We start from the raw sequence: 24,071 nt of genomic DNA, 5'->3' as shown, positions 1-24,071 counted from the left end.
TTTTCTTTGTTTCACACTACTGCTTTGTAATTATCCCATTACAGCATTAATCTTTCCAGTTATGTATACTCTTGTTATGTTAAAACTGCTCTTCCACAAGAGGAGATGTTGTGCCTCACCTGATTTTCTCTGCAGCTGGAAGACCCATAGCACTGAGACAAAGCCAGGACAGGAGAGCAAAACCCTGCACATGATGACAAATGAGGCTGCTGCCACAAAGACATCATTTGCAGTCCAATGGTTGCCACATCAAACAATTTCAGTTGCAAAAAATCAAATCTTAATGTAAGTTTGCTTTTATTTTTAATTAGACACATTTCTTTTATAAGACATTCTAAACAGATTAAAGCCATGGGAAAACAGACCCAGCTCACTTCTGCTTTTCAGAGCCCCTTCAAACCTACACATTTAAGTGGGACCAAACAACTCCATGAGAGCCCAAAGAAGTTGGGGGAGGGGACACAGGCTAGTGACTCCTCCCAGCAGGCACCAAAAGCCACTGCACTATTTCTGTCTCAGAACCCTGAAGTACTTTCCCCAAGAGACCCGAGCATCTGACCCTTGCCTAAGAATATCTTCCTCTGTGAGAAGGGCGAGAAAAAGAGGCAGCCAGGCTGGAGAGAAGAAAGGGGATGCTGCAGGTGAAAGGGTGAAGGGAACAGCAGCCACACAGCGAGCAGGGGAAAAAGGACAACTACCTAATGCTTCACAAAAGTCAAAGAATTAAAAGGACAAAGATAAAATAAAAGTGTTTCCCAGGGCAAATGGAGCTGACACAATGCTGCAGGGCTCTGTGCTGAAGCCACCCTGCAGGAGCAGAGCAAGGCCATGGCTGGCAGCAGTGACACAAGTGGCAGCAGCAGCTCCTGCCATGCACCACGGTGGCTCCTGTCAGACATCTGGTGGCCCTAAAGTGTCGAGAGCCCAGGGGTTTTAGTAGTGAGAACTCAGAGAGTTTCAAACAAGAGCAAGTTTCTTCTTGCACCGCTAGCAGAGGTAAAGAAGCTGCTGTCATTCTGCTGGGCTTCAAGGTCCTTCAGCTGGAGAGAATGCTCAGCTTTCTGCCATGGCGGCAGGCTATCTCCACCCCACCTCCATCAGCCTCCCAGTACAGTTCCACTGGGACCTGGTGGAACATCTCCCAAGAAAAGCCTTAAGAACCAGGCCCACCGTTTCCACAAAGGGGAGTCCTGGCACTGCAGTGGATGCAGGAGAGGAAAAGAAGTTTCAGGACTCCTGTAATATCCATACACAGTGATGGCTGAACAGGATGCACTGCACAACACCAGGACCTGTGTAATCACAGTGATGTGTTCAAGGCAAGGACTGCTCACATACGCAGGGCTGCTGAAGCAAGAACCCCACTGTACTATTACATTGCATTAAAGGGGAAAAAACCCAAACAAACATCATATTGGAAAAAAATTAAAAGATACTGGCTTGAACAAGAGTTTCATGGGAAAAATGGAGCAAGAGGCTAATAGTTTAATAGTACTAGCAGCAGTATGGGTAGGCATACACAAGTTCAGGTCTTTGTCTGGATCACAATCATCATGATGCAGAGCCACTACACATATGACAGGAACTGAAAACTCTTCTGTCTCACATCCCCTGCAAGCCAGTTCCGGATGCTGAGATGGGCTCTGAATGTCAATGGCAAGGCAAGGCCAGATGATGTTATTTTCTTCTCTGAATAGTACCTCCAGGGCTATTAGTAAGTTGAACAGGTACTACCTCAAAAACACCACCTGTCCTGGGGCCTTTCACAGTCCTCTGCTGACCAGGAATAATGTAGACTTAAGAAAAGGTATTCCATGGGCACCATGAAAAGGAAGGAAGGGAGTGTACTGCTATTTAACTAGTTCTTTTTCTTCCACACAGGAAAGCTGATCCTGGAGGATACAAACTGAATAAACAAGTCCTTAGCCTGCAGGCCTTGAGCAGCAATCCTGCCCACTTCCAGTTTAAAACTCTTTGATAAGGGAAAGAAATAATGGCTGCAGAGCCATAGACTGGGGGTTGGGTCCATTTTGATTGCTTCTCCTGTTGATGCTCCAGCTTGACCAGTTCTGAAAGATCATATCTATTTTCCATACACAAGATGGAACACAACGATTTTTTCAGCCACGGCTTAATTATCAACAGTACTACTTGATACTCCTCAAGTACTGAAATTACAAATGAAAAGCAAGCCAATGTTATACACCTATAATGGCAGATGGTACATTCACGTCTCTGTGACCAGTGGGACAAAATTAGTCACCCAAAACTAGAATGTGCAGCATGCACTGAGTGCACACAGCTATTAATATTTCTGATAATCAAAGTTACCTAATCTATTTTAGTACATTTGACTCTGATGTGACATATCAAACAACGCCAACATCTTGCCCACTGTCTCCAGTAAAAGCAATTTTAAGTTTCCTCAGACATATGTTGTGTACACGACTATGTTTGTATCAAGGTGACATTCATTAAAAAAAAGAGAGACTCTGCTGAATCACACCTCTCCTTTTGTTTAAGGTTGAGAGACAATATTGTGCATTTGATAACTTATCCCTTTAAACTTGTTTCCCTTCATGGGGTTTGGTTTTGGTGGTTTTTTTCTTCCCTGAGAAGCAATATTAAAGGTAACAGAGACTTTAGTGACTTCAAGGAAGAAAAAAGACTTCTCAAACTTTTGGACATATTTTTCCAACCATTCTAATAATGTACTGAGTTAGGACTGCCTTTCCAATGAACAGGGCTTATAACCTACAGGAAGACTTTTAAGAATAACTGCATTCACTGCTGTTCAGGTTTCTGGACTAATGACATGGGAAACATCTATTTCTCTCCCATTGCCTTGGCAAACAGGCAAGTACAGAGGACAGTCTTGCTGCAGGTTGAGACACCACAGTAATTCCCTGTTGCTCTTTTTTAATGTACAAAGAAAAGCCAAAGACATACACATTAATGGCCTAGTGCAAACCTTCCAATAAAAACAAACACACACAAAACAATCCATGCACACCTCTTGAAGACTATACTACTTACATTTCCCAGGCACGCACAATCTGCTGGTCACATGAAGATTACATGCACAGAGCTAGAAGGCATCACATCCCTGTCTATTTAACAGTTATTCTTCAGGAAAAAATTCATGTCTCATCATGCTCAGGAAAGTGAAAGCCAGTCTAAAAGCATATACCAAGTTACTCTGGCTTTTTTTTTTTTTTTTTTTTTTACAAGTAGGAAGCAGAAAACCTCTCCATCCCATTTTTTGTGGGTAAAGGCAAATAAAGGTGCCTGAGGAGCAGCTTTAACTAGTCTTTCAGGCAATTTACAGGGATCTGTAGTCGGCACCAGCCCTTAAAAGACGCGATTAATTGTCATAGCAACCAGGGCATGGAACCACACGCACTTGGGCTGGGATACAGGGACAGCAGTGTGCCCTCTTACCCACACACGCATCTCAAAAGGGTAACCGGCTCCTCGAGGGGCTTCATTGTTTGGGCACAGTTAATCCTCTATAATAGACCCTCTTAACCAGGCATGAGGGACTCTCCCCTTACTCCCCCTTCCTTTACAGGAAATATTGAAACCATGGTGCTGCTGTGGCTGTGAAGGGAGGCTGCATGTCATGTCGGGGGAGGAGGAGGAAAGGAGAGAGTTGGACAGGCAAAGGAAACAAAACTGGGGATTATCATGAACTTTGGGGTCCAGCTAGGAATTCATCATAACTGACATATCACTTTTCCCTGCATTGATGATGTATTTTGTTTACTCACACCATAAGACTTTCATCTTCTTTCCCTCTTTCAGGACATCACCATCACTGCGTTTATAAAAACAGGCAATGTGGTGATACCACAGCAGACCTGCAAGTTAGTTCATTGGCCATCTCTACCTAAGAGCAGAGCCATGGTCATCAGGAGACACCAAAACAGCAAGAAGCAGGTCCTTCCCTCCAGGATAACTTATTTCTATGCCACAGAAGCATACCTGAACACAGACAGGCAATGTAAGGTTTTCATTGTTTTGCATTTCTCTACTCCCAACAAATGTGATTCAAACACTGGCAGAATTTACCTGAAAACTTCTTCGCTTTCCCTTATTTCCCCTTCCCTTCCTCTTCACTCATTTTGGTATCAAAACACAAATTGCTGTATAATGCCCTGTAGCAAGGTTGCTGGGTTTGGTGGTATTTCTTTGTGTGGCTTTGCTTTTTTTTTTTTTTGTTTGTTTTTGTTTGTTGTTTTTTTTTTTTTTTTTTTTTGTTTTTGTGGTTTGTTCTTTTTTTTTCCTGGGGGTGAGAAGGGTGAGGTGTTGTTATTTTGTTTTCTTTAAAAATCAACAGGGCCTGTACTCTTAGTAAGAGACACTTTCCCGACCTGAAGACGATCACTCCCTTTTCCTCCTTACCTGTGCTTTTGGTGCTTTAAATATAAAAACTTTGCTTCCTGTAGGAGAGAAGAGGTTGTTGTGAACTGATACATTGGAACTGTGCAGCACCTCTATGCAGCACTACTGCAAGTGAAAATACAACATCTAGGATGATACAGGATTGATTTGGGAAACAGGACTAACAGAAATGCTTCTAGAAAACTATCTATGACAGTACAATCTTGTGACCATTCCCAAGGTGGCCAAATTGGTGGATATTTTGCTCTTAAAGAATTCTTTTGGTAACTGAAGTTACAGGATTGCAGATCAGAGGCACAGTTTTGGGAAAGCTTGTGCATGGCTGCTGGCTCCAGGAAGAAAGAAGTCAGGGAATGGCAATAAGCTTCCAAGATCACATCAACAAAATAAAGTTATTCACACTGGACTATAGGAGAATACTGTAATACATCAAGGCAAGCAAGGAAATGCAGACAAACCAGTTCAGTGGCCACCACTGATTGGGCTATTTTTCTAGCCAGCCACAGCACAGAAGTTACTGCACACCTTGGCAGGGAGGCAGAAGCCAGTCAAAGCCCACAGGAGCACACCAGAGATCATGATTTTAGACCTGTTGAACATGCATCTGCTGTTTTATTTACTGAGAAAAAAAAAACTGTTTCATGGATAAGGCTGCCCTTCCATTTTCTATCAACAGGGAAACACAGAGCATGAGTACACTAAGGTTTTCCACAAATACCTATCCCCACTGAATTCAGGCTTGTCTAAAAATAAATAAATTTAACCTGTAACAAAGAAGACTATTGTCAATTTAGGGCTGCATCACACCTCCACCACCACCTCCCGCAGCAAGTACTTACAGGTCTGACAGCACACATTTTTCCACCGCCCCCATTCAGAATCAGACTACCAGCCAGGTACCTGGCAACATTCTTTTTCCTCTCTGAGTATATTCACACTATTTCCCCCCTACCTGAGGGAGGAATTGGCTACAGCTGATTGTTTACCAGCTGTCAATAGCCAACAGGTCTCACATGTGTTCATTTTATCAGGAACATCACCCTAGGGTTTGTAACAAGAAGGCAGGAGGAAGCTGAGGACTTTAGCAATAAGTAGTTAGCTCAGGCATGGTATTACAATACAGGTGAGCCAAACAAAAAGTTTGAGACCACAGACCAGTTTCTTTTACCTCCCATCCCTGTTTTCTCCACTTCCTCTGCCCTTGCTCCTCTCTGCTCCCTGCTAACAGCCTCCTTCCTTTCATCCTCAGTCCAGTTTAATAAAAAGTTAACTAAAAACCCAGCTACAACAGCAACTTCTTTCAGCTGGTTTAATGATCTATGATTTTAGTGATCTGCCTCTGACAGAAACCAGACCTGGCTTAGCAAAAGCAGAAGGAGTAATTTGGCCAGGAGCAGGGAAGAGACAGAAGTGGAACCTCCTTTTGGTAGTTCATGATATTCTGTTAAGAACAAATTCATTCCTCAACTTTAGCTCATGTTCATCTTACCTAGCTCTGTAAAATGACTGAGAAGTTGAATCTTCACATGAGGTAACTTGTGACCCTCTCCTAATAATTTCTAGGTATCAATGAAGGAGTGATGGATTTGGAAATGGTTTCTTCCCTCCATCACTGCTTCTAGCTTTTTTAACAATCTCCTATTAAACCAAATCAATATGTGTACGTATATATATTATTCATATAGTGCACATATTCACATTGTATCTCAAATAATAGTCAAGAAGTAAATCTCAGAAATTATTACAAGCTTGTCTCTAGCACATTCTGTCCCTTTTGTTAGCAGATTTTCACATATAACATGATGAGCTTCAGCCAAGATCAGCTCTGCACCAAATGATTGTTCTCTGCTACCATACACGTCTCCAATGAAATCAGTATAACTTGTCTTTGGAGGCAGGAAAAAAGGTTGGCTCAATAACACACCTTCTAAGCTCTGTGATGGCAACTACTTTTGTGTCTGGGTAACATGGCTTGTGGGATCATCTCCGGTGTCAGGAGAATTGCAACTGCCCCAGACTCCTCTATGTACAAGCCGCAAAGCCCATGTGTGTGTAGCCACATGATAAACCACACTGGAGGTAAGATCCATCTGGAAACACAAACCAACAATGGCAGAAACGTTTCCTAATTTTTATCCAATTTTTTCCCCATCTGAATCCAACCTGGTTTTTGATAGTACTGTGCAAACAGTTCCACCAGAAAAAAAAAAGGAGGAAGAAGCTAGGCAGGGTCAAGAATAAGAACAAGAAGAAAGGAATGGAGTAAGCTCTTCTGCCAACTGCTAGAGCCTCATTCTGCAGCCTCAAATTCACCTGACACTGCTTTCAGTCGCAAGCCACTTCAGGTGCTCTTGGGAAACCTCTTGTATTTTGAGAGAATGTACCTGAGGAAAGTTAGATGCTTCTGAAAAGCTGTCTGTCCCTCATCTCTCAATGCCTACATGTATTGCACACAGCAATAATTTTGTTTCTTGGCAAAGTTTGCCCATAAAGTTTCAGAGAAGCACTATAGTAACTGCAAACCAGATGTTTCTGAGTACTATACTCTGTTTTATAGCACTGTGTAGCATTTTACAAGCATTAACTAATCAACAACTCTTCTGGGTAGTTAAGTTTAATTGTCCCCATTTTACAGGTGCTGAACCAGACACAGCGAGGTTGAGAGATTCACCCAGAGCCAAAAAAATCAATTGGCATTCAATTCTGGACTGTAAATCAGAAGCTACTGATTTACAAAACAAAACAAAAACACCCCTGAAAACAAACCAAACAACCCTTCCCTATCCTGCACTGCACACATTGGTAAAGCTGCATTTTGTCTACCAGCTGTCCTGTAACTTGTAGTCATACACAGTCAGGATGACACAAATCACCCTGCTCTGGCTTTGGTCCCAAACCCCATAGCTGGTCAGGCAGACAGTATTCATGGGGCAACTCACCACTTTTTTAACTCTGATGCCTACTTCTGCACAATATTTAGATATGATATTTTTGGGGGTGATTCTTTCCCCTCAGTTTCCCTTTTTCACCTGGCTGATCCTTTGTACATGCTGTATTTCATTTTTCAGGCTTGAGCTTTTGATGCCCAGTAACTGCAGTGGTGCACAAGCAGCAACTACAGCAGCAATAGTTAACTACAAGCCAAAAACTGGTCAGATAAGAAGCATACTCAGTGAATATAGCAACTTTTACCATAAAACAAGAAAGAAGTACTGTCCAGAGAAGAATGAGTTTTACAGAGTTTCACCTTTCAGACCACTGGATGAAAAATCATCTCTGTGCATATGCAGCTGCTGGAGATTTCTCCATATAAACGTCTGGTGAGCTGCTTAGAATTGCATTTAAAGGCTGGGATGAGACCAAACAGTCCCTGCAATTGTCTTCCTGAGAGTTACAGAACCTTTCTTGTCCATCCAGAGGAAGGAAGGGCATTATCCCCAAACACCACTGGAGCTGTGATGGGAATAGAAATGCCAGTGTTAGGACTATCTGAAGACTTGTCTCTCCCTGCCATCAGTGCTGTCTACCAGTCTTGAATTGCAGCAGAGGCAGAAGTGATCAAACAGCTTTTTTACCCCATATTTCTCCTGTACCCCACTTCTTATACTTCCCACCATGAGCTTTCAACAGCTCAAGCTCTGGAAGCAAGTGAATGACCTCCACATCAGTAACCCATTTCAGCTGGTCTTTGCCACTGCTCCTCAGCCAAACACTGCTGCTTCTGAAAGATAAATGCACGCATGGCTGCTGCTCAAAGGAAAACATGCAAATACACTACATTTGGCAGGCAACTTAGGAGAAGTTACATTTGTTCCTTTGTTCCCTCTCCCACTTTGGGCCTGCCACACAGAACAGCAGCCAAAACGCATCTCAAAGGTTAGGTCTGGTCTCAGAGCCCTAATTTTGCACACCTAACTGCTAGACTCAATGACTGAAGTATGATCATGACTCATTTGAAGCTTGATGCATGGCATTTTGATCAAACAATTTCCCAGATAAATGGAAAAAATAATCATTAAAGGACAAAGAAAAAAGACAAATTTAAAATTGTTGAAGTGTAATGCTTCACAATAAATGGCAGCTAAATACTCTTGAGTGTAACAGTGTTTTGGATGTTAGTAAGAGCATTCATAAATGAGGAAAGAAATTGGTATTGATTCTGTGGGCTCATGTCTCAATACATCTATAGGCTGTAATGTAGGGATAAATCTAATAAATTAATCTAGCTGAGTAATAATAGTTCCATTAACACAGTAATGCATACCAAATCAATACGTATGAACCATTTCAGACATCACATTTAACAGAAATTCTTCTACAAATTAGAATGTGCTAGAATTTACTTATTTATAATGGGAAGTTGATTTTAGGTAACTAAAACATATCACATACTTACAGTCACAGACAGAATTTTTCAAGTGAATTACTAGGGAATTACTTGGTGTCTTAAACTCAAGTAACCTCTCTAGAGCAGGACGCTGAATCCCAGAGATTTTGCTTGGTTAACACAAATTCAGTGTAACTATTTTATTTCTGGCAACCCCTCAACCACCATCATGGCACTGCATCTTACCTTGACCACTCTGACCCAGTCCTTGAGTGCAGTTCTGATACTGAACAGCTGTTCTGCTGTCACCATTATGTTTAAATGCGAGAAAACTTGGAATTTTCCTTTACAGTGCCAGTAAGAGGTGCCTTCATGCATGTATGATAACCATCACACCACCTTGCCCCTGTGCTTCTAGATTAAATCCTCCAAATATTCTGGAATCTACTGGATGTCATTGAAGACATGATTCCCACATCACAGACTGGACCCAAAAAGAAACCCTTAAGTATACAGCCAAGAAAGTGCTGGTGAGCACCAACAAAAAGCAAAGCAGTTTTGGCAGAAGAATGTGAGGAGGCAGCAATGGAACAAGGTCTCTAGGACTATCCACAGGTGCTGCCTGCTCTGGGACAAGCTGGACAGCACCTCTGCAAATGAAAATCCTTTTTTTACAGTGTTCCACTAAGCAAATCAGGTACCTGACAGCAGAAGTCAGGTATCAAAGTCTGACTGGAAGTTACCTGTGCATGTCTGGTAGGTTATGCAGGAAAAGGAGTGTCCTGGGGTAACTTTTTGATGCTGAATTGTATCCCCATTCATCTGTTTAGCCACAAAATAAGTTTTGTGCTGTTAAACTAGATCCGAGAGCAAAGCAGGGGAGAAGGAGAAGAGGTGGAATTTTTTCATGGTGTTTTCAAAAACACAGAGATAAGAACTTCAGCTTTCCTTCTCACAGACTGTGCTGTCTGCAGCATGTTTGGACAGCAGGAGAGAGCTCTCCTTTGCTTTTAGTTAGTTTTTTTAGCTAGCTGAGGCAGTGAAGTACCCTAGACTGCAGCTTTTTCTTTTCTGGAAATTGTTCATACCTGCTCTGGACCAAAACCCAGAAAAAACATTGGAAGCTCACACCTATGGCCACTGGGGCCAGGACAGTGCATTCCAGCACCAGAGGGTCTGAGAGACACTGAGCTGAGAAAAACGCATTTGCCATCTCTTCAGAACAGCAAGAGGTTTTATTGTTTAATAGTATTCAATTTTTTATGCTTGTGAATACTTTGCTTGTTGAATAAACAGTTTTTCCACTTTTCTTGAAGGAGGTTTACCTCCCAAACAAGTGGGCAGAAGAGCCGCTGAATTTTGCCCTTTAGGGCAAAATCTCCCCTTTGGAAGTTCCCTTCCAAATTTGTCCCAAACCAGGACAAGGAGGCACTTCAGTTTATAATTACTTTTTCCCCACTATATGGGATGAAGCTTGGAAACTTTTTCTGCCTAAGGGTATTTAATCCTCATACCTAGCCTGATGAAAATTATATCTACAACATTAAAGTTTTACTTCCTTAAAGTATCAAATCCCATACCCATTAAAATATTTTCCAGCTCACTGCTCAACTCTACCCATCCTACTTGCTATTTTCTGTCCTTTCTCACTTTCAATCTGTCCAGGACAATCCCTACAGACCTCAATATACTGGCAGGAGGGAGTAAAAAAAAACATATTCAAAAGCATTTCATGTCTGTAGCAGCAGCAGCAGAGAGAGAAAAGGAAAGCACCAACATGAAAGAAACCCTTAGTTTCATTACACTACTCAGCTTCAAGTAAGAAGAGATTTCAGAAGACAAATGGCCCAGATCAGGCTGCAGAAGCCACCAGAAATGCAGAGCTGTTTAAACTCCATAAAATACCAGGACTTAAAATAATCACAAGGTAATTTATTTTCTATCATTTGTCTCACCATCATAGGAAGAAAAAAAAAATTTAAAAAAAATAAAAAAAATCAACCCAAAAGATCCATGCAGAATAATATTGCACCCTGGGAAAGCCACAGAGGCAGCTGGGTAGACAAAGACTGAAATCTTGGTATAAACCAGAAAGCATCAGACAGGGTACAGTTTATGTCTTACCCCTCCTTGGAGCATTTGGCCCCTACGTTTCAGTCACTCACTTCAGGTCTTCAGGTCCACTCTTGAAGAGTTAGACATTTACCTCCTCTCTTCAAAAAAAAAGGAGAGAGGATTCCCCCAGCTTTTACCTTGCAGCCACCACTCTTATTCAGCCCAGCCCAGCTCCCTCAAACTTGCCTTTCCCCTGAAAAGCTCTGAGATAGCTACCTCAAGGTTACATTAAGGACCAGAATTTTAGTTATTAGGCTGGAAAGATCCAGGAGTGGAGCTGTGGAGCTCTCTTCTGCTTTGAAGAGTTGTTAAAGAGGTATCAGAGCAGGAACAGATTCTGGAATCTCTGTCCCACAATGTCAACAGCTTCTACTCTATTTCACTAAATGGGGGCAAAGATTTACACCTCTCTTAACTCATATTCCATTTCTACCAAACGGAAAGCTGGAAAAGCCAACTCACATCAAAAAATACTTGCCAGATGAGAAAACTAACAAGAATAAATGTGGCACAGAAGACAGCACCCTTTTAAAATCAGTGCAGCCGAATTACATACAGTGAAGCTTCTGGACATGGACACAACAGCTCCTTAGACAAATGAACACCAAAGAGGACTAAGTAAACTAATGGCCATCACTAAAAATGTTTCAAATTTTGTTTTCTTTCCATTATCAGCTAATGCTGGCTTACAGGTTGAAATTAACACTAGGGTTATGGTCTTGTTTTTGGACATAAATTATTTCATTTATCTGTATTAGAGAAGCAGCAATCTGTTTCAAGCATAGCGAGCTTTTGTAAATTAACACCTTGAAGCCTGAAATGCCTTCAAAGATGATCAGGGGGTAGGAAGGGCATGGGGAAGCATCTTCTGGTTGTAAGCTTTTAAGTTTCAAAAATTCTCGTGTTTTGCATCAATACAAAACCATGACCTTGTCAGGTTCTTCATCCTAAGGGAACCTCACAGCAGATGTGCTCAGAGCAGCCTCCAGGGATGGAGCAAAGCAGAGTTAATCATGGTCTCCTACATATACACTCCCATCACCAGATTACCATGAAGTCTTACTTGCTCTCCAACCAGAACAATCTAGTCTGGACATAAGAAACCTTACTAAACACACAGTCTCTAAAAAGACCAATCCTTCTTGAGGTTTTGACTCGTCTACATTTTCTGTTAGGAAAAAAAAAGTTATAGCAAAAGAGAAGATTATCTATCCAGCTCCAAAGCTCCTACAGGTTGCCACAGGTCAGACCTATCTGAAGGTGGAGTGTGACCTCTCATATTACATGGGGAACAGGCAGTGTAAGGAAGCAAAGGTGACCACCACACAAAAGGGAGTATTATGGACTGAAGTTACTGTATCAGCTATAAACAGAAGACTGGCTTAGTAAGCATCCCTATTTTTTACCATGGAGCCTGCATATCATCATTTGTGGACAGACCTTTCTGGTGAGATCAAGGGTCACCCCCCTCCTCTAAGAAATTATTTGGTCATCCCTGTGTGTCATGGCACATTCCAAAAAGCAGCACACTCCCTGCAGATGCAGGGCACTGTGTAGGGCACTGAGTACGCGTGTGCTCACCCAGCACTGGGGCTGCTCCCTCCTGCACTGAGGAAAAGGTAATGCATGGGAGTCAAACCTGCCATGTCAATCGTTTGGTGTCTCCAAGAAAAATGACCGAGAGTGAATATGTATTGAAGAAATGTTTTCTTAAATCACGAGAGAAACCAAGCCGGAGAAAGCTGAAGGCAAACTTCAAAACTTGAAGTGTTTTCAGTAAAAATTTCAGCTAGATGGATGACAGACATAAATAAGCACAGACAGGTAGAGTAGGCAGTTCATAACATGAATCTCAGAGCTACCAATACTTACACACTTTACAGTCATAGCAATTTATGAGTCCCCATACAGCTGTTTTTGCAACAGGTGATTTCAGATGAGTTTGAGCTCTGCTCACAAGCCTTTGAGCACGAGACTTCTGTTGTTGTTGGGCTTGCGGGGCTACTTTTTGTAGTTTTTAATGTCGAGCTTCTTTAGCAACTTCTTTTTCCTAAGTAATTAGCCCTAATCAGTATTCAAGTGCTAATCTGTAAGGCTATCTGCTGACTTAAAGGAAGAGAACACCTCACTAATAGCCCCAGTGTTTCCCTCTGCCTGCAGAAACAACCCCGATAAGGACAGAGACTCCAGCCATCTCCAGAGAGACAGAGCCACAAAGAGCCCTTCTGATCGCTGCTGGCATCTGGCCTTCCCCTCATTAGCACATTAAAGCTGCTCTGTCCATCCCATAAGAGCCACTCTGTCCATTCCTCCCGCTTTCTCTATGGAGCCATTTATGGTGCTGCTTCTTTGAAACCCCCCTAGTTCAAGAGGCAGTAACCCCTTCCCAAAGCTCACAGCACAGCCAGTGTCAAAAATTCCCACTTACAGACAGGCACCCAGTAAGTAGTGGCATTTTGAATGTCATAGGTAGACAGGAGACACCCACATATTCTGCCTTACCGAAATGCCCCTCCTTGAGAAAGTCTTTTCCCACTCAGTACGGGGGCTGTCAGGTTTGGATTACAGTGCATTTAGGATATCACATCTCTTCAAACAATTCCTACTTCAGAACAAGGCTTGTATCTCCTAAAGGGCAAATTCTCAGGAGCAAAAGCAAGGCAAGAGGGACAAAGCTTCCCAATCCTGGCTTCTACACCTGTTAGGAAATGACACTCAGACACTTTGAAACCAAACTTGTACACATTTCTAGGGCATGCTACATCAAAAACATGGAAGCTTTTTGTATTTTAGCTGATCTTCGCTCCTAAATCAAAGCATTTGGGGTTTGCTATGGCATGCCAATAAGTAAGTGTGCATTCACTGAAATAAGCTGTTTGGAGAAAAGGAAGAGCATCCTTTTCTCCCATTTTACAGGTATCTCCCTTATGCACCCTAATCGTTGGAAACACAGCTAGTTTGCAGAAGTTGTTTGCTTACAAAATGGTGATTACAAGCAAACTAATGAGAAAAGGAAAGAATGGACAATTTTTCATCACTTCACTTCTTTATCCTCTGCCAGGATGCTTTCCTACAGGCAGATATGACCTTCCCATTTCCTCAACCAAAAAGAATAATACTAACAGGCACAAGAAAGCCAACCTAGTTGCTTTATTTATGCTCTGATCTCATTTTCTTTGACTTACTTCAGAATGGTATAAATATTTTTACCTAAAAGGAGAACTGTGGCTGTCTGAATTGAGCTCAGGCTCATTTTTCTACAGTCACTGTTATTCTGAGTGGACTTTGAGGCGTTATTTGTACTTTTTAAGAATAAAAATCCTAAAGGAAGCAAATTCTTTTGTTTTGACGAAGAAAGCAAAGCAACTGAAGGTCACGAATACTCACTCTTTTTTGGATTCATAAATGATATGTTTGATCCTTGACTTGCTTTTCATTAAGAAAAAATGCCATAAATTATTTGCTTTGTTTGCCTCTCTGATCAGTCAACTGAAAGACATTTTTGCTTTGGGGCAATGAAACATATCATCTCAATTTTATTATTATTCAGCTCCAAGTTCTTTTTAGTACATAAAATCCCCATGCCTGATTTATTATGCAGGTGCATGTTATTAGAAAAAAAAAATCACATTGGGCTATAGCTTTCGATACTTGCAGTGCCATTTAAACAGCTCGCGTCTCTGAAGAGTCAGTGACTTTGACACACAGTTCAGGTTTAAAGTTAGTCACCTAGTGGGCCAAACTCTTCCTCAACTCCAGTATTAGGGAGGAATTAGGCCTATAACACACAAAAAAATCAAAAGTTTTACTCAGACTGAACCCAAACAGAGGAGCTTTCTTTCAAAAATAATCTAAATTGCTTTTCTTCAGATAATTTTGCTTAATACATCACTGCCTAATTTAATGAATTATACTTATTAGAAACACTTTTTTCTTCCTTTTTCTAAGACAGGAATTAGACCATGCAGTGGCTTTTACATAAGGCTGAAATTTACTTGACAAAGTAAATAAGCGAGCAAAGAAGCAGAGAAAGTCACACTGCTCCATAGATAACTTCTGCAATTCACTAGTGCAGAGAACATAACTACAAAGCTATTTAAAAGATGAGATGGGACTGAATGGCTGAAATAACTCTTATTCCATTTTCTGATTCAAGTTCAGTATGTCTCTAATATTCTGATATGATTTTTAGGAAAACTTCTGAGAAATACAAAGTGCCATTCAGCAACTGCCAGCAAGAAAAAGCCCATGAAGACAACCTTGAAACAGCAAGATAAGGCACAGCCAGACTTTATAACTGGTATTCCTTAAGGAAGCTCTAAAAGATAGAAGTGGGTAAACCCAGAAAAATGCACATACCATCCAGCCGTCTAAAAAAGTCCTTGTCAAGGAAAGCAATACACTAGCAGTGCCTTAGACATTTCTCTGGAGACATGAGTTCATCGACACAGTTATGGTATTTTTCGTTTCCACAAATAATCTTATTTATTTAGCTAAAAAAACTTTGTCATAGTACCTAAAGTTGTTAACTCATCTTGCTTGCAGAAACTTCCTTTTCCCTCCCTGTCCTGTGCCCAGGACTACAGAGATAATGCCCATGCAGCTATCTCACTTGTTGGCTTTCATTTAGAGACAATTTGCAAGAATCCCCCAGAGATTGCTTGGCAACCTTCTCCCCCTGTGTTTCAGCAATGTTTGTTGTCTGTCCGGTTCCTCTCAAGAGGTGATAACCACACTTCCCAACATGAGATCAACCTGTAAATTAGTTCAAAAGGTTTCAGGGGCCACAGGAGAATCTGCCAGGTGAGTCTCTGCCCCTCAGATCACCAAGGGAGTGCAAGAAAGGGAGACAAGCTGCCTCTTGTGATGGAATACAGCCAGATGGAGTAAGCTGGGACCCACCAACAGGTATCTGAAATCTGTAGGTTCTTGCTGGAGCAGAGGCAGAGAGAACCACAGAACCCCAAACCACATAATTTATTTTCTATCTTCCTACTAGGTGGAGTCAATGAGGAGCAAGTAAGTCACTGCTTATTAAGTGCTTATTAAGCAGACAGTTTGTGGAGTCCAATTTTGGCTTCACAGAAGTTTGGGGAAGCAAGCAATCAAGCAATCAAGCAGCCATCGTTATTCTTGCTCTTCTCTGCAACATAGCAGGGCACAGTCAGTTAAGGACACCTGCTCAGCAAATGTCACAAGGCAGGTACCAGGCAGATGGGATTTATGGACTATGGGTGTGAGTCACAGGTCCAGGAACATATCTGCAGCACAACATTTCCCCTTTGAGTTACTACAGCAACTCAAAGCCATCCTCTCCCAACTCAGAACCATAGAATCATTAAGATTGGAAAAGACCTCCAGGATCCTGGAGTCCAACCATTAACCCAGCACTAGAAGGTCCACCACTAAACCACATCCCTAAGCACCACAACCACTTCAAAGATCACATCAAGTTTGATCCTGTTGCAGCAGGTCCTGTTCACCATCACTGGCAGCCCAGAACTTATACACAAGCTATTTCAGTAAATCCCACAAATGTGCTGAGCATCTCCAGTCCTTCATTATTCCAACCATTCACTTTTGTGTTTGAATTTCCTTCTTCTTCCTTGTTATGGACAACTTTTTTCAGAGTGCAGTGTTTGCTGTATCGCTGAAATAGACTTTTACAGGCAATCAGCTCTGCTTTCAGTGTGTTCTCTCCCAGACACCCTGCAGAGGTTGTTCCAGTGTTTCTCTATTACCTTGGGAGCTACTGAGTGAACAGAGAGAAGAGGTTGGAAGGTGAAGTTAAAATAAGCTTCCATAGCTTGTAAAACAATTTTAATTTGTTTTAATTGTTTAATTTTAATTCCTGAATTGCAATGGAAGGCAATTCAGGAATCAGGAAGTGAGTGGGTAACTGAATTGCTACAAAGAAAGTGAGAAAGAAACAATGACTTGCCAGTGTCTATATCCTTTCTCCTGATGTCTTGTTTCCTCCTTGACCACACCAGAGTCTGTCCCCTCCCTGGGCACAGACTTCTTAGCAGGGCCTCTCATGACAGGAAAAGGGTTTTAAATTTAAAGATTTTATACAAGGAAGAATTTTTTTATTATGACATTGGTGAAACTCTGACAGGGGTTGCCCAGAAATGTGGTAGATGCCTCGTCCCTGAAAAAATCAGGGTCAGGATGGATGTGACTCTGAACAACCTGATCTAGTTGAAGATGTTCTTTCTGATGGCAGCAGAGATTGGATTAGGTGACCTTTAAAGGTCCCTTCCAACTCAAACCATTCTGTGATTCCACCAGCCAAAAGCAGGTTTCTGGCAACCCCAGTTGTTGTCAACCTTTTTATTTTGATGCCTGCCTGAAGATCCCCTACTTTGTGTAGCAGAAAAAAGAAGCACAATCAATCACTCAGGAGCCTCCCACTAATGGGTCTCAAGCAAAAGGAGCACACAAAGTATAGATAGCACAGAGAAAAACAATCGGAAAAGACAATGTTTGGTTTGTTTGGGGTCTCCTACTTCTTTAGGGATATGGCATATCTGTTTCTTTCTTTCCCACATGTATTTTCAGACTATGGTTTCCATAGAGAATGAAAATATAAACATTGTGTCAGAATTCATCTCACTGTATCAACAGAAATACTGAGGAAAGCTGTGAGACATCAGTTCCCATGCAAAGTTGAAAGAAACTTAAGGAAATCTAACTTTTCAAAAATTTCCATTGATACACAATGTGGGACTGGCTAAGAATTTAAACATCTCAGTAACATGTCTTCTTCTTCTCCGTAAACCACATACATTTGGAAAAATTGTACTCTTATTTCATGTTTTAGGAGATAAGAACACAATCATGAAAAAGTGCCTGACTCGTGTTCTTTAGGCTGCTCTTCTGGGCTATGGGAGATCTCATTTTTAAGTTCTAGTTTATGAATCAGAACAGATTTGAACTTTGGTCACCACAGCAAATTTCTACCCTTCCCCCCCTTTAAAAAAAAAAACCAAAAGAAAATTTAAAAAAACCCAACAAAACAAAACAAAAACCCACCACAACCTAGGTATTCTCATTTCAATTATACAATCATATATAAAGAACAACAAATATTGATTTGACATTTTATCTACAGCTCAGTCATGTACATGCATAAGCATGGTAGCTGTTTAAAATTTATAAATTAAGCCAACACCTCCATGAAGAATGTGGTCAATTTGTTGACTCCCCAGAGGTCATTATTACCACCTTTGCAAAGGAGAGCCTATGGTTTTTGTATCTGATCTCTTCACCACATCTTCAGTTTCTCTTGGTGCCCCTGGGAAAATATCTTGTCTCTAGTGTCTTGTTTCAGGACTCACACACACCTCAGGATGACCAAGCAGAAGGAGGGCGGGATCTTGCAAGCACAGGACGCCTAAGATGACACAGACTGTAGGGTTGAGGAATTGAGTCAATCTTTCAATACGGAGAGTTGCAAAATGCATGTGGTACAAGAAAATGTGTAACTGAGTTGAAGCAGCTCTTACTTCTTTCAACTTCTTTTCAACCCTTGTCATGCTCAAATAACAAAAGATAAGTATTTCCTCTGTCACTGAAGCTTTGGGGAATTCTCCTGGAATGGTAACAGTTAATTAATTGCGTGTAATAGGGATGTTCTAAGAGCAAATAGCTTCATGTATTTTTAACAATGTAACACTTGTAGGAATTTTAATTTTTTAATATTGAAAAGCTTCATCTTCAAACCTAATACACCCATTTAGAATAGCTGGGTTCAGCAGCTTGTCCATGTTACATGAATCTGAAACTAAAGCCGGGACAATGAGGCCAAGGCTGGTACGCACCATCCCACTGCTGCAAGCAGTCTGCTTAGCACGTAAGAGTCATTAGGCAGAAGTGATGGCTCCAGCTGCCTTTTCAGACAGGAGCTCCTTCTGGGGAAGAGCAACCAGTTAGGCACTGGATGGACTCTGTTTTGTAGTAAAACCCTCTGCTCTAATCAAATGCAATGCAAAAGAAACAACTGACAGAGAAGGGAGCGTAAAGGATTAACTAAGATGGTTCCAGCGTTTTCTTGTGCCTTCGGTGAAATAATTTACTCCGAGTATCCTGCAGTTTTCCCATCTTTGCACTGACCGCTCTGAGCCACCCGCAGGAGCGAGCCGAGTCGCCAGCTGCTCCGGGGGCACGCGAGCTGCTGGGAACCGGGCAGGGATCCCACACGACGCCACCCGGCACCCCGGGGCATCAGACCGCGCCCGGCCGGGAGCCCCAGGGCCGCCCCTTCCCCGCCGCCCTCTCGCCCGCGCTCCAACTTCCCCGGCGGGGCTGCCTGCCGCCTCCTGCCGCTGCCCGCGGCTGCCCGTGACGGGCCGGGAAAGCCGGAGCCGGCGGGAGCTGTGCCTCTGGACACGGCAGGTGCGACCGGCACCGGCACCGGCGGGGAGGGCGCGGGCTGGCGGCTCTCGCCACCGCCTCAGAGGCAACAATGGGCCGGGGAGGCTCCGCGCCGTCGCTCCCTGCCCGCCCGGGGCTTCTGTGGGGAAAGGCGCTACCTGCCCAGCCCTGCCCGGCCCGGCCGAGCCGAACCGAGCCGGGTCGGAGCCCCTCCGACGGCTGCCCCTCGGGACCTGCGCGCCCCAGGGCGAGCGGCACCGTGCCGTGTAGCCAGAGCCCCGCTCCATCCCCTGGCCTCACCTGTTCAGCACTTTCCTGATCCTCTGGCGCACGCTGGAGGAGGGCGCGGAGATGCCGCTCCTGCCGCCGCCACTGCCGCCCTCCGCCGGCAGGTTCTCGATGGTGGCCACGACATGGCTGGGCTGCGGCGGGTGGTGCGGCGGCGGCAGCGGCTGCGGCGGCGGCGGGTGGCGGTGGTGGCGGTGGCGCTCGGGGGAGAGCATCGCGGCGGGGCTGCGCCTCAGCGGAGAGCGGGGCGCATCCCGGCGGAGGGCGGCGGGCGCTGCTGCCGCCGGCGCTGGCTCCCTCGGCTTCCGGGCAGCTCCAGACCCTCGCCCGCTCCTCCCTCACTGGGCTGCCATGCAGCGAGGGGCGGGATGCTGCCGCCGCCGCCAGCGAGTGCCGCTCACGGCCGACGAAGTGGCAGCAGTTTGGCGACCCTCCTCCTCCTCCTCCCACACCCCCCGCGCCCAGCCGGTGCCTCCCCCCGGCGGAGCCGCCGCCGCTGCGCCGCCTCGATCCCCTTTGTTCCCGCTCGCCACCGCCCCGCGCTCCCCTGGGGCGAGGCTGCTGCCGCGGCCCGGCCCGGCCGAGCGCGGAGCCCCGCGCAGCCCCGCGCAGCCCCGCGCAGCCCCGCGCAGCCCGGCGCGGCGGCGGCGGAGCCCTGCGCGCCGCGGGGCCGCCGCCGAGCGCGGCCGGGGCCGCCAGGGGGAGCCCGCGGCGGCGGCAGCGCCCCGCGGGGCCGGCGCGGCGGGAGCCGGGGCAGCGCGGCCGGGGCCGTCCCGCCGCCCGGGAGCCCTGCCGGCGTCCAGCTGAGCTCCGCCGTGGGGACGGCGAGCCGCGGCGGCGGGGCCCACAACTTTGACCCGTTAAATGCTCATCGGTTTTCTTCGGGGTGTCTAGTTGTCTTTTTGGGGTGGGTCTTTTGGGGGTGTTGTTTCTTTGGGTTGGGGACGCTCACAGCTGGGCGGCACGGCACTTCCTTCGCTGGTCGGTGCTGCGTGAGCACCCGGGAGCTGCCGTACACTTGTCTTCAGAAACGCGGTACGGCCGGTGTCGTCCCCAGCCATCTGGGAAAAGTGTAAAGAGAAAATCGCCTCTGAACAACGCCCTGGCTCTTACACTGCCAGAGGCACCTAAGGGACTGAGAGAGGCATGGCAGTCGCTGTAAAGTTCAGAGCTCCATACATTTTTCATAGAGACAGTGCAATTGAAGTTCATGCCTGGGCGAGCCTTGTTAAAGTGTTGGTTTTCTCTCTTTCAAATACCGGGAGACTCCCCAAAGAGAAATGGAATGAACGTGTGTTCAGTATTTCTTACTCTAAAGATAAAGATATTTCACTTCAAAAATTGAATTAGGCTCAGAGGAGGTGTCTTTTTAATCAATCATGTCTCTCTGAAACATATGACATGTTATTTTGCTAAGTCCTTTAAGTGACATAAATCTGAAATTTCACCTTTTTCATTCTATTGTTCCCCTCTGCTTATTTTTGTCAAGGATTCTTTCCCTATATTTCTGTTTGTGTGAACATTACACAAAAACCATGAAGATGAGATGAACGTTCATGGTAAGCAGGGAAATGTGGTTGTAAAGCCATGCAGTGTCTCCCAGGGAAATCAGATAGATGTGATACTCAAAATTATATTTGCCTCTTTTTTTTTTTTTCTTTTTTTTTTTTTTTTTTTTTTATGTTTAGGTTTTAGGTCGGTAATGTCTGTTTATAGGAACTTTTCCTTTTGCCAGTATCAATGTTTAATATGTCAGTTTACTCTGAGTACCTGAACAGTCTCCATCTAACAGGTCTTCAGATGAGATCCAGTGGAGCATGTTGCTTTACCAGAGGAATGCTTTTGAAGATGGGGGCTCGCTCACTCGAAATCCTGTAAAGTTCATTCTCTGTTCTGGGCAAACAGCCAGCTGTTTTCAGTGTGAGCCGAATCTCAGTTGAATCGGATTATGCTGCTGAGAGATTCTCTTCTCTCCTAGTCCCCCCATGGCAATCACATGCTTCCATAAGTGGCGAGAAGATGAGGTTCATTCTCCCTGGCAGCTCTTGGAAGTGGAAGGGGCAGGGGCTCGGGAGCTGCAGTGCCCTGCAGCCGGGCGGTACAAGGCTAGCTCGGGGCTGCCAGCCCCGTGCTGAGAGCCGGCACCGCCTGGTGCAGCTGTAGCATCTCCCAGGGCGCACACTCATCTGTGTCCTGCGTACCTCTCGCACCTGTTTGTTAATGTTTCCATGCCCTTTGTTAAACAGGCTGTTTCTCCACACTGCGGCTGGATGAGTATTCTGGAAGCGCTCACTGTGACGGTGGGAGAGGGTTTAGGTCAGAGATGTGTTTGCTTCTGGGTGCTCAGTGGCCATTTCAGACTAATCCGACAGCTGAGCAGGTCAGAACAACAGTGTTTGTGTAACTTTATTCCCGCTGATTAAACCAAATGAATGCATACCTGAAGTCCAGTTTGGGATCTGTCCATAAACGGGAGGGGGGAGCTGTAGGGAAGCCCTGGGGGGCTATAGGGAGGTCCTGTCCTCAGAGCAGCTCCCTTATTTGGCGGCCCCCTTTTTGGCAATGAAGAGAAAAACTGTAGGTCTGTATGCACAGCCTTACTCCCATTGTGACAAATGGATTTCTTGCACATGGAGGTCCATCGTAAATACAATGCCAAAATTTTGCTGTGTCCAATGAAATTATTTCCAATTACTTTTCACTTTGTCTTACCACCACACCATACCACACACAGAGCATTACACCATCCCACGGTTTCATGCTTTTAATATTGCAGCTTAGCTATGCAGTTTTTTTTCCATTGTTAGACAAAAGTACTGGGAGGAGCAATGATACAGGATGCATTCTGTTTAGTAATATCAGCAGTGGACTGCATCATACAATCAGTAGGCACTGATAGAGAACAGCATTTTTTAACAGTTTAATAGTTGCTCAAGATGCTGCTCCTGTGGCTCAGTATCCCTCACTCCTAGCATTCCTGGCCTGATTTCAAACAAAGCGCTAAGCATGCTCTGCTCCCTTGTAACTGTTACTTCCCATGCTGACATTCAATTATGGCACAGCTGACATTTTCATTTATGTAGCACCCAACTGAAGTAGTTTTATCAGAATATAATCATAGAATCCATATAATTGTGAAAATTTATTTTTTGTTAAGCATTTTGCCCCCCAGGTGAACATACAAGAGGTTAGTTTGATGACTCCTTTTTGTCATTTACCCTGAAGAAGCAATTCACCTTTTAGCATTGAATCTGGTTTCTAGTGTAAGTTTTCCAATATTGTCACATGAGCTTAAACACAGACTCTCAAGGCACTGAACTGTCTCAGCCTTTCTGTTCTCCAACACTCTCCATGAATAAAAGGAAAAAAAGACTCTCCATGGCCACCAGAGTTCACAGGGGATCAAGTCCTTTTAACTTTTGAGTTTCTGTCAATAAAGGTATACAAAGCTGTTAAAACAGCAACCTCAGTGACTGCCTAACACACTGCCCAGGGGTCTGGCCTAAGCCTAAATCCTTGTGCCTGAAGCACAATCCTTAAACTGGGTGGGGAAGTCCTCTCCTGGGGCTCCAAACTGGCAGCTGTGCTCTGATCCCACTTGAGACCTGGAAGGACTTGTGGCAGGACCAGAGGCTAACCAATAACTAGAGGGACAACACAGTACCAGTAAAACTTGTAAGGAGGGCAGCAGTACTAACAAAGAAGAAATTTTTATAAAGGCATGCCCCTATACCTCCAAGTAGGTTGAACAGTTTCCCTGGACGCGAGGACTTGGGATCTCACCTCTGATTAGCCAAATTTTAGAAATTTTAAACTCAGTTTTTCCTTTCCCAGCTGAGTTTCCTGGAACTGCTGAAGTTGCTTTTTCTGTTGGCATCTCTTGGTTCCCTGCTCCAAGAAAAGAACCCCAAATTTCAATGGTTGCATATCTGTGGAAAAACTCTGGGTGTTGTACTCTCAAGGCTGTTTGTGTTATTGCAGGGATTCAGCCAGACAAACTAGACTCTTCTGTCACATTTTTTCAAGGACAGGAAAACTGAGGTACTGAAACAGCTCTAGCCAAGACAGGACATGCACTGTCATTTCTCAATCAACCACCAAGGATGCCAAGAGGAACAATCATGACCTCTTTTTCATCCCTCTGAATGACTATTATATAGTTCTTGTTTGATTTTTATTGAATATATAAAATTTATGTTGATATGTAAATTTTAATATTTGATATAACATTTTGTTTATCTTAAACCTTTTTATTTTATTAAAACATTACTTGATTATGACTAAGAAATCAAATATTACTTTTTTTTCTTTATCCCTGGAATGAAATAGTTGCAGCTGGAGGGAAAGAGATCTTTCATTAACACACTCTGCTGCAACACCAGATGGATCAACATTAGCTCATCCCACTTATTCCTGCATGATGCTCCAGAGAGGGTTTAGTCATATTTCTGGTGAGTTTGAGTTGAGCACTATCCCGAAGCTGTAGTGCTTCTGTCTAGCTTATTTGAAAGAAACCCAGGTATCTCTAAAGGTAGAGCTGCATTGGGAAATGCTATCAGCC

The 24,071-nt window shown here is 44.0% G+C and overlaps 1 protein-coding gene across 2 annotated transcripts in view; it reads right to left on the bottom strand.

Moving 5' to 3' along the window:
* Window positions 1–19,973, bottom strand: part of SLC35F1 (solute carrier family 35 member F1) — a 221,753-nt gene extending 201,780 nt beyond the window's left edge. The window contains exon 1 of one of the 2 annotated variants that reach the window (XM_021540851.4): window positions 19,523–19,973. In XM_021540851.4, coding sequence (XP_021396526.3) covers window positions 19,523–19,725 — 203 coding nt within the window. In that variant the 5' untranslated portion in view covers window positions 19,726–19,973. Of the gene's footprint in view, window positions 1–3,036; window positions 3,176–19,522 lie in introns of those variants that run through there. The other variant, XM_085575074.1, reaches the window with a different exon arrangement.
* Window positions 19,974–24,071: the final 4,098 nt, after the last annotated feature.

Source organism: Lonchura striata, chromosome 3, assembly GCF_050655825.1.
Source record: "Lonchura striata isolate lonStrDom1 chromosome 3, ASM5065582v1, whole genome shotgun sequence".
In the NCBI taxonomy this organism is placed as follows: domain Eukaryota; kingdom Metazoa; phylum Chordata; class Aves; order Passeriformes; family Estrildidae; genus Lonchura; species Lonchura striata.
The sequence above is the reverse complement of the archived record's forward strand: the minus strand, read 5'-3'. Positions and strand labels throughout refer to the sequence as shown.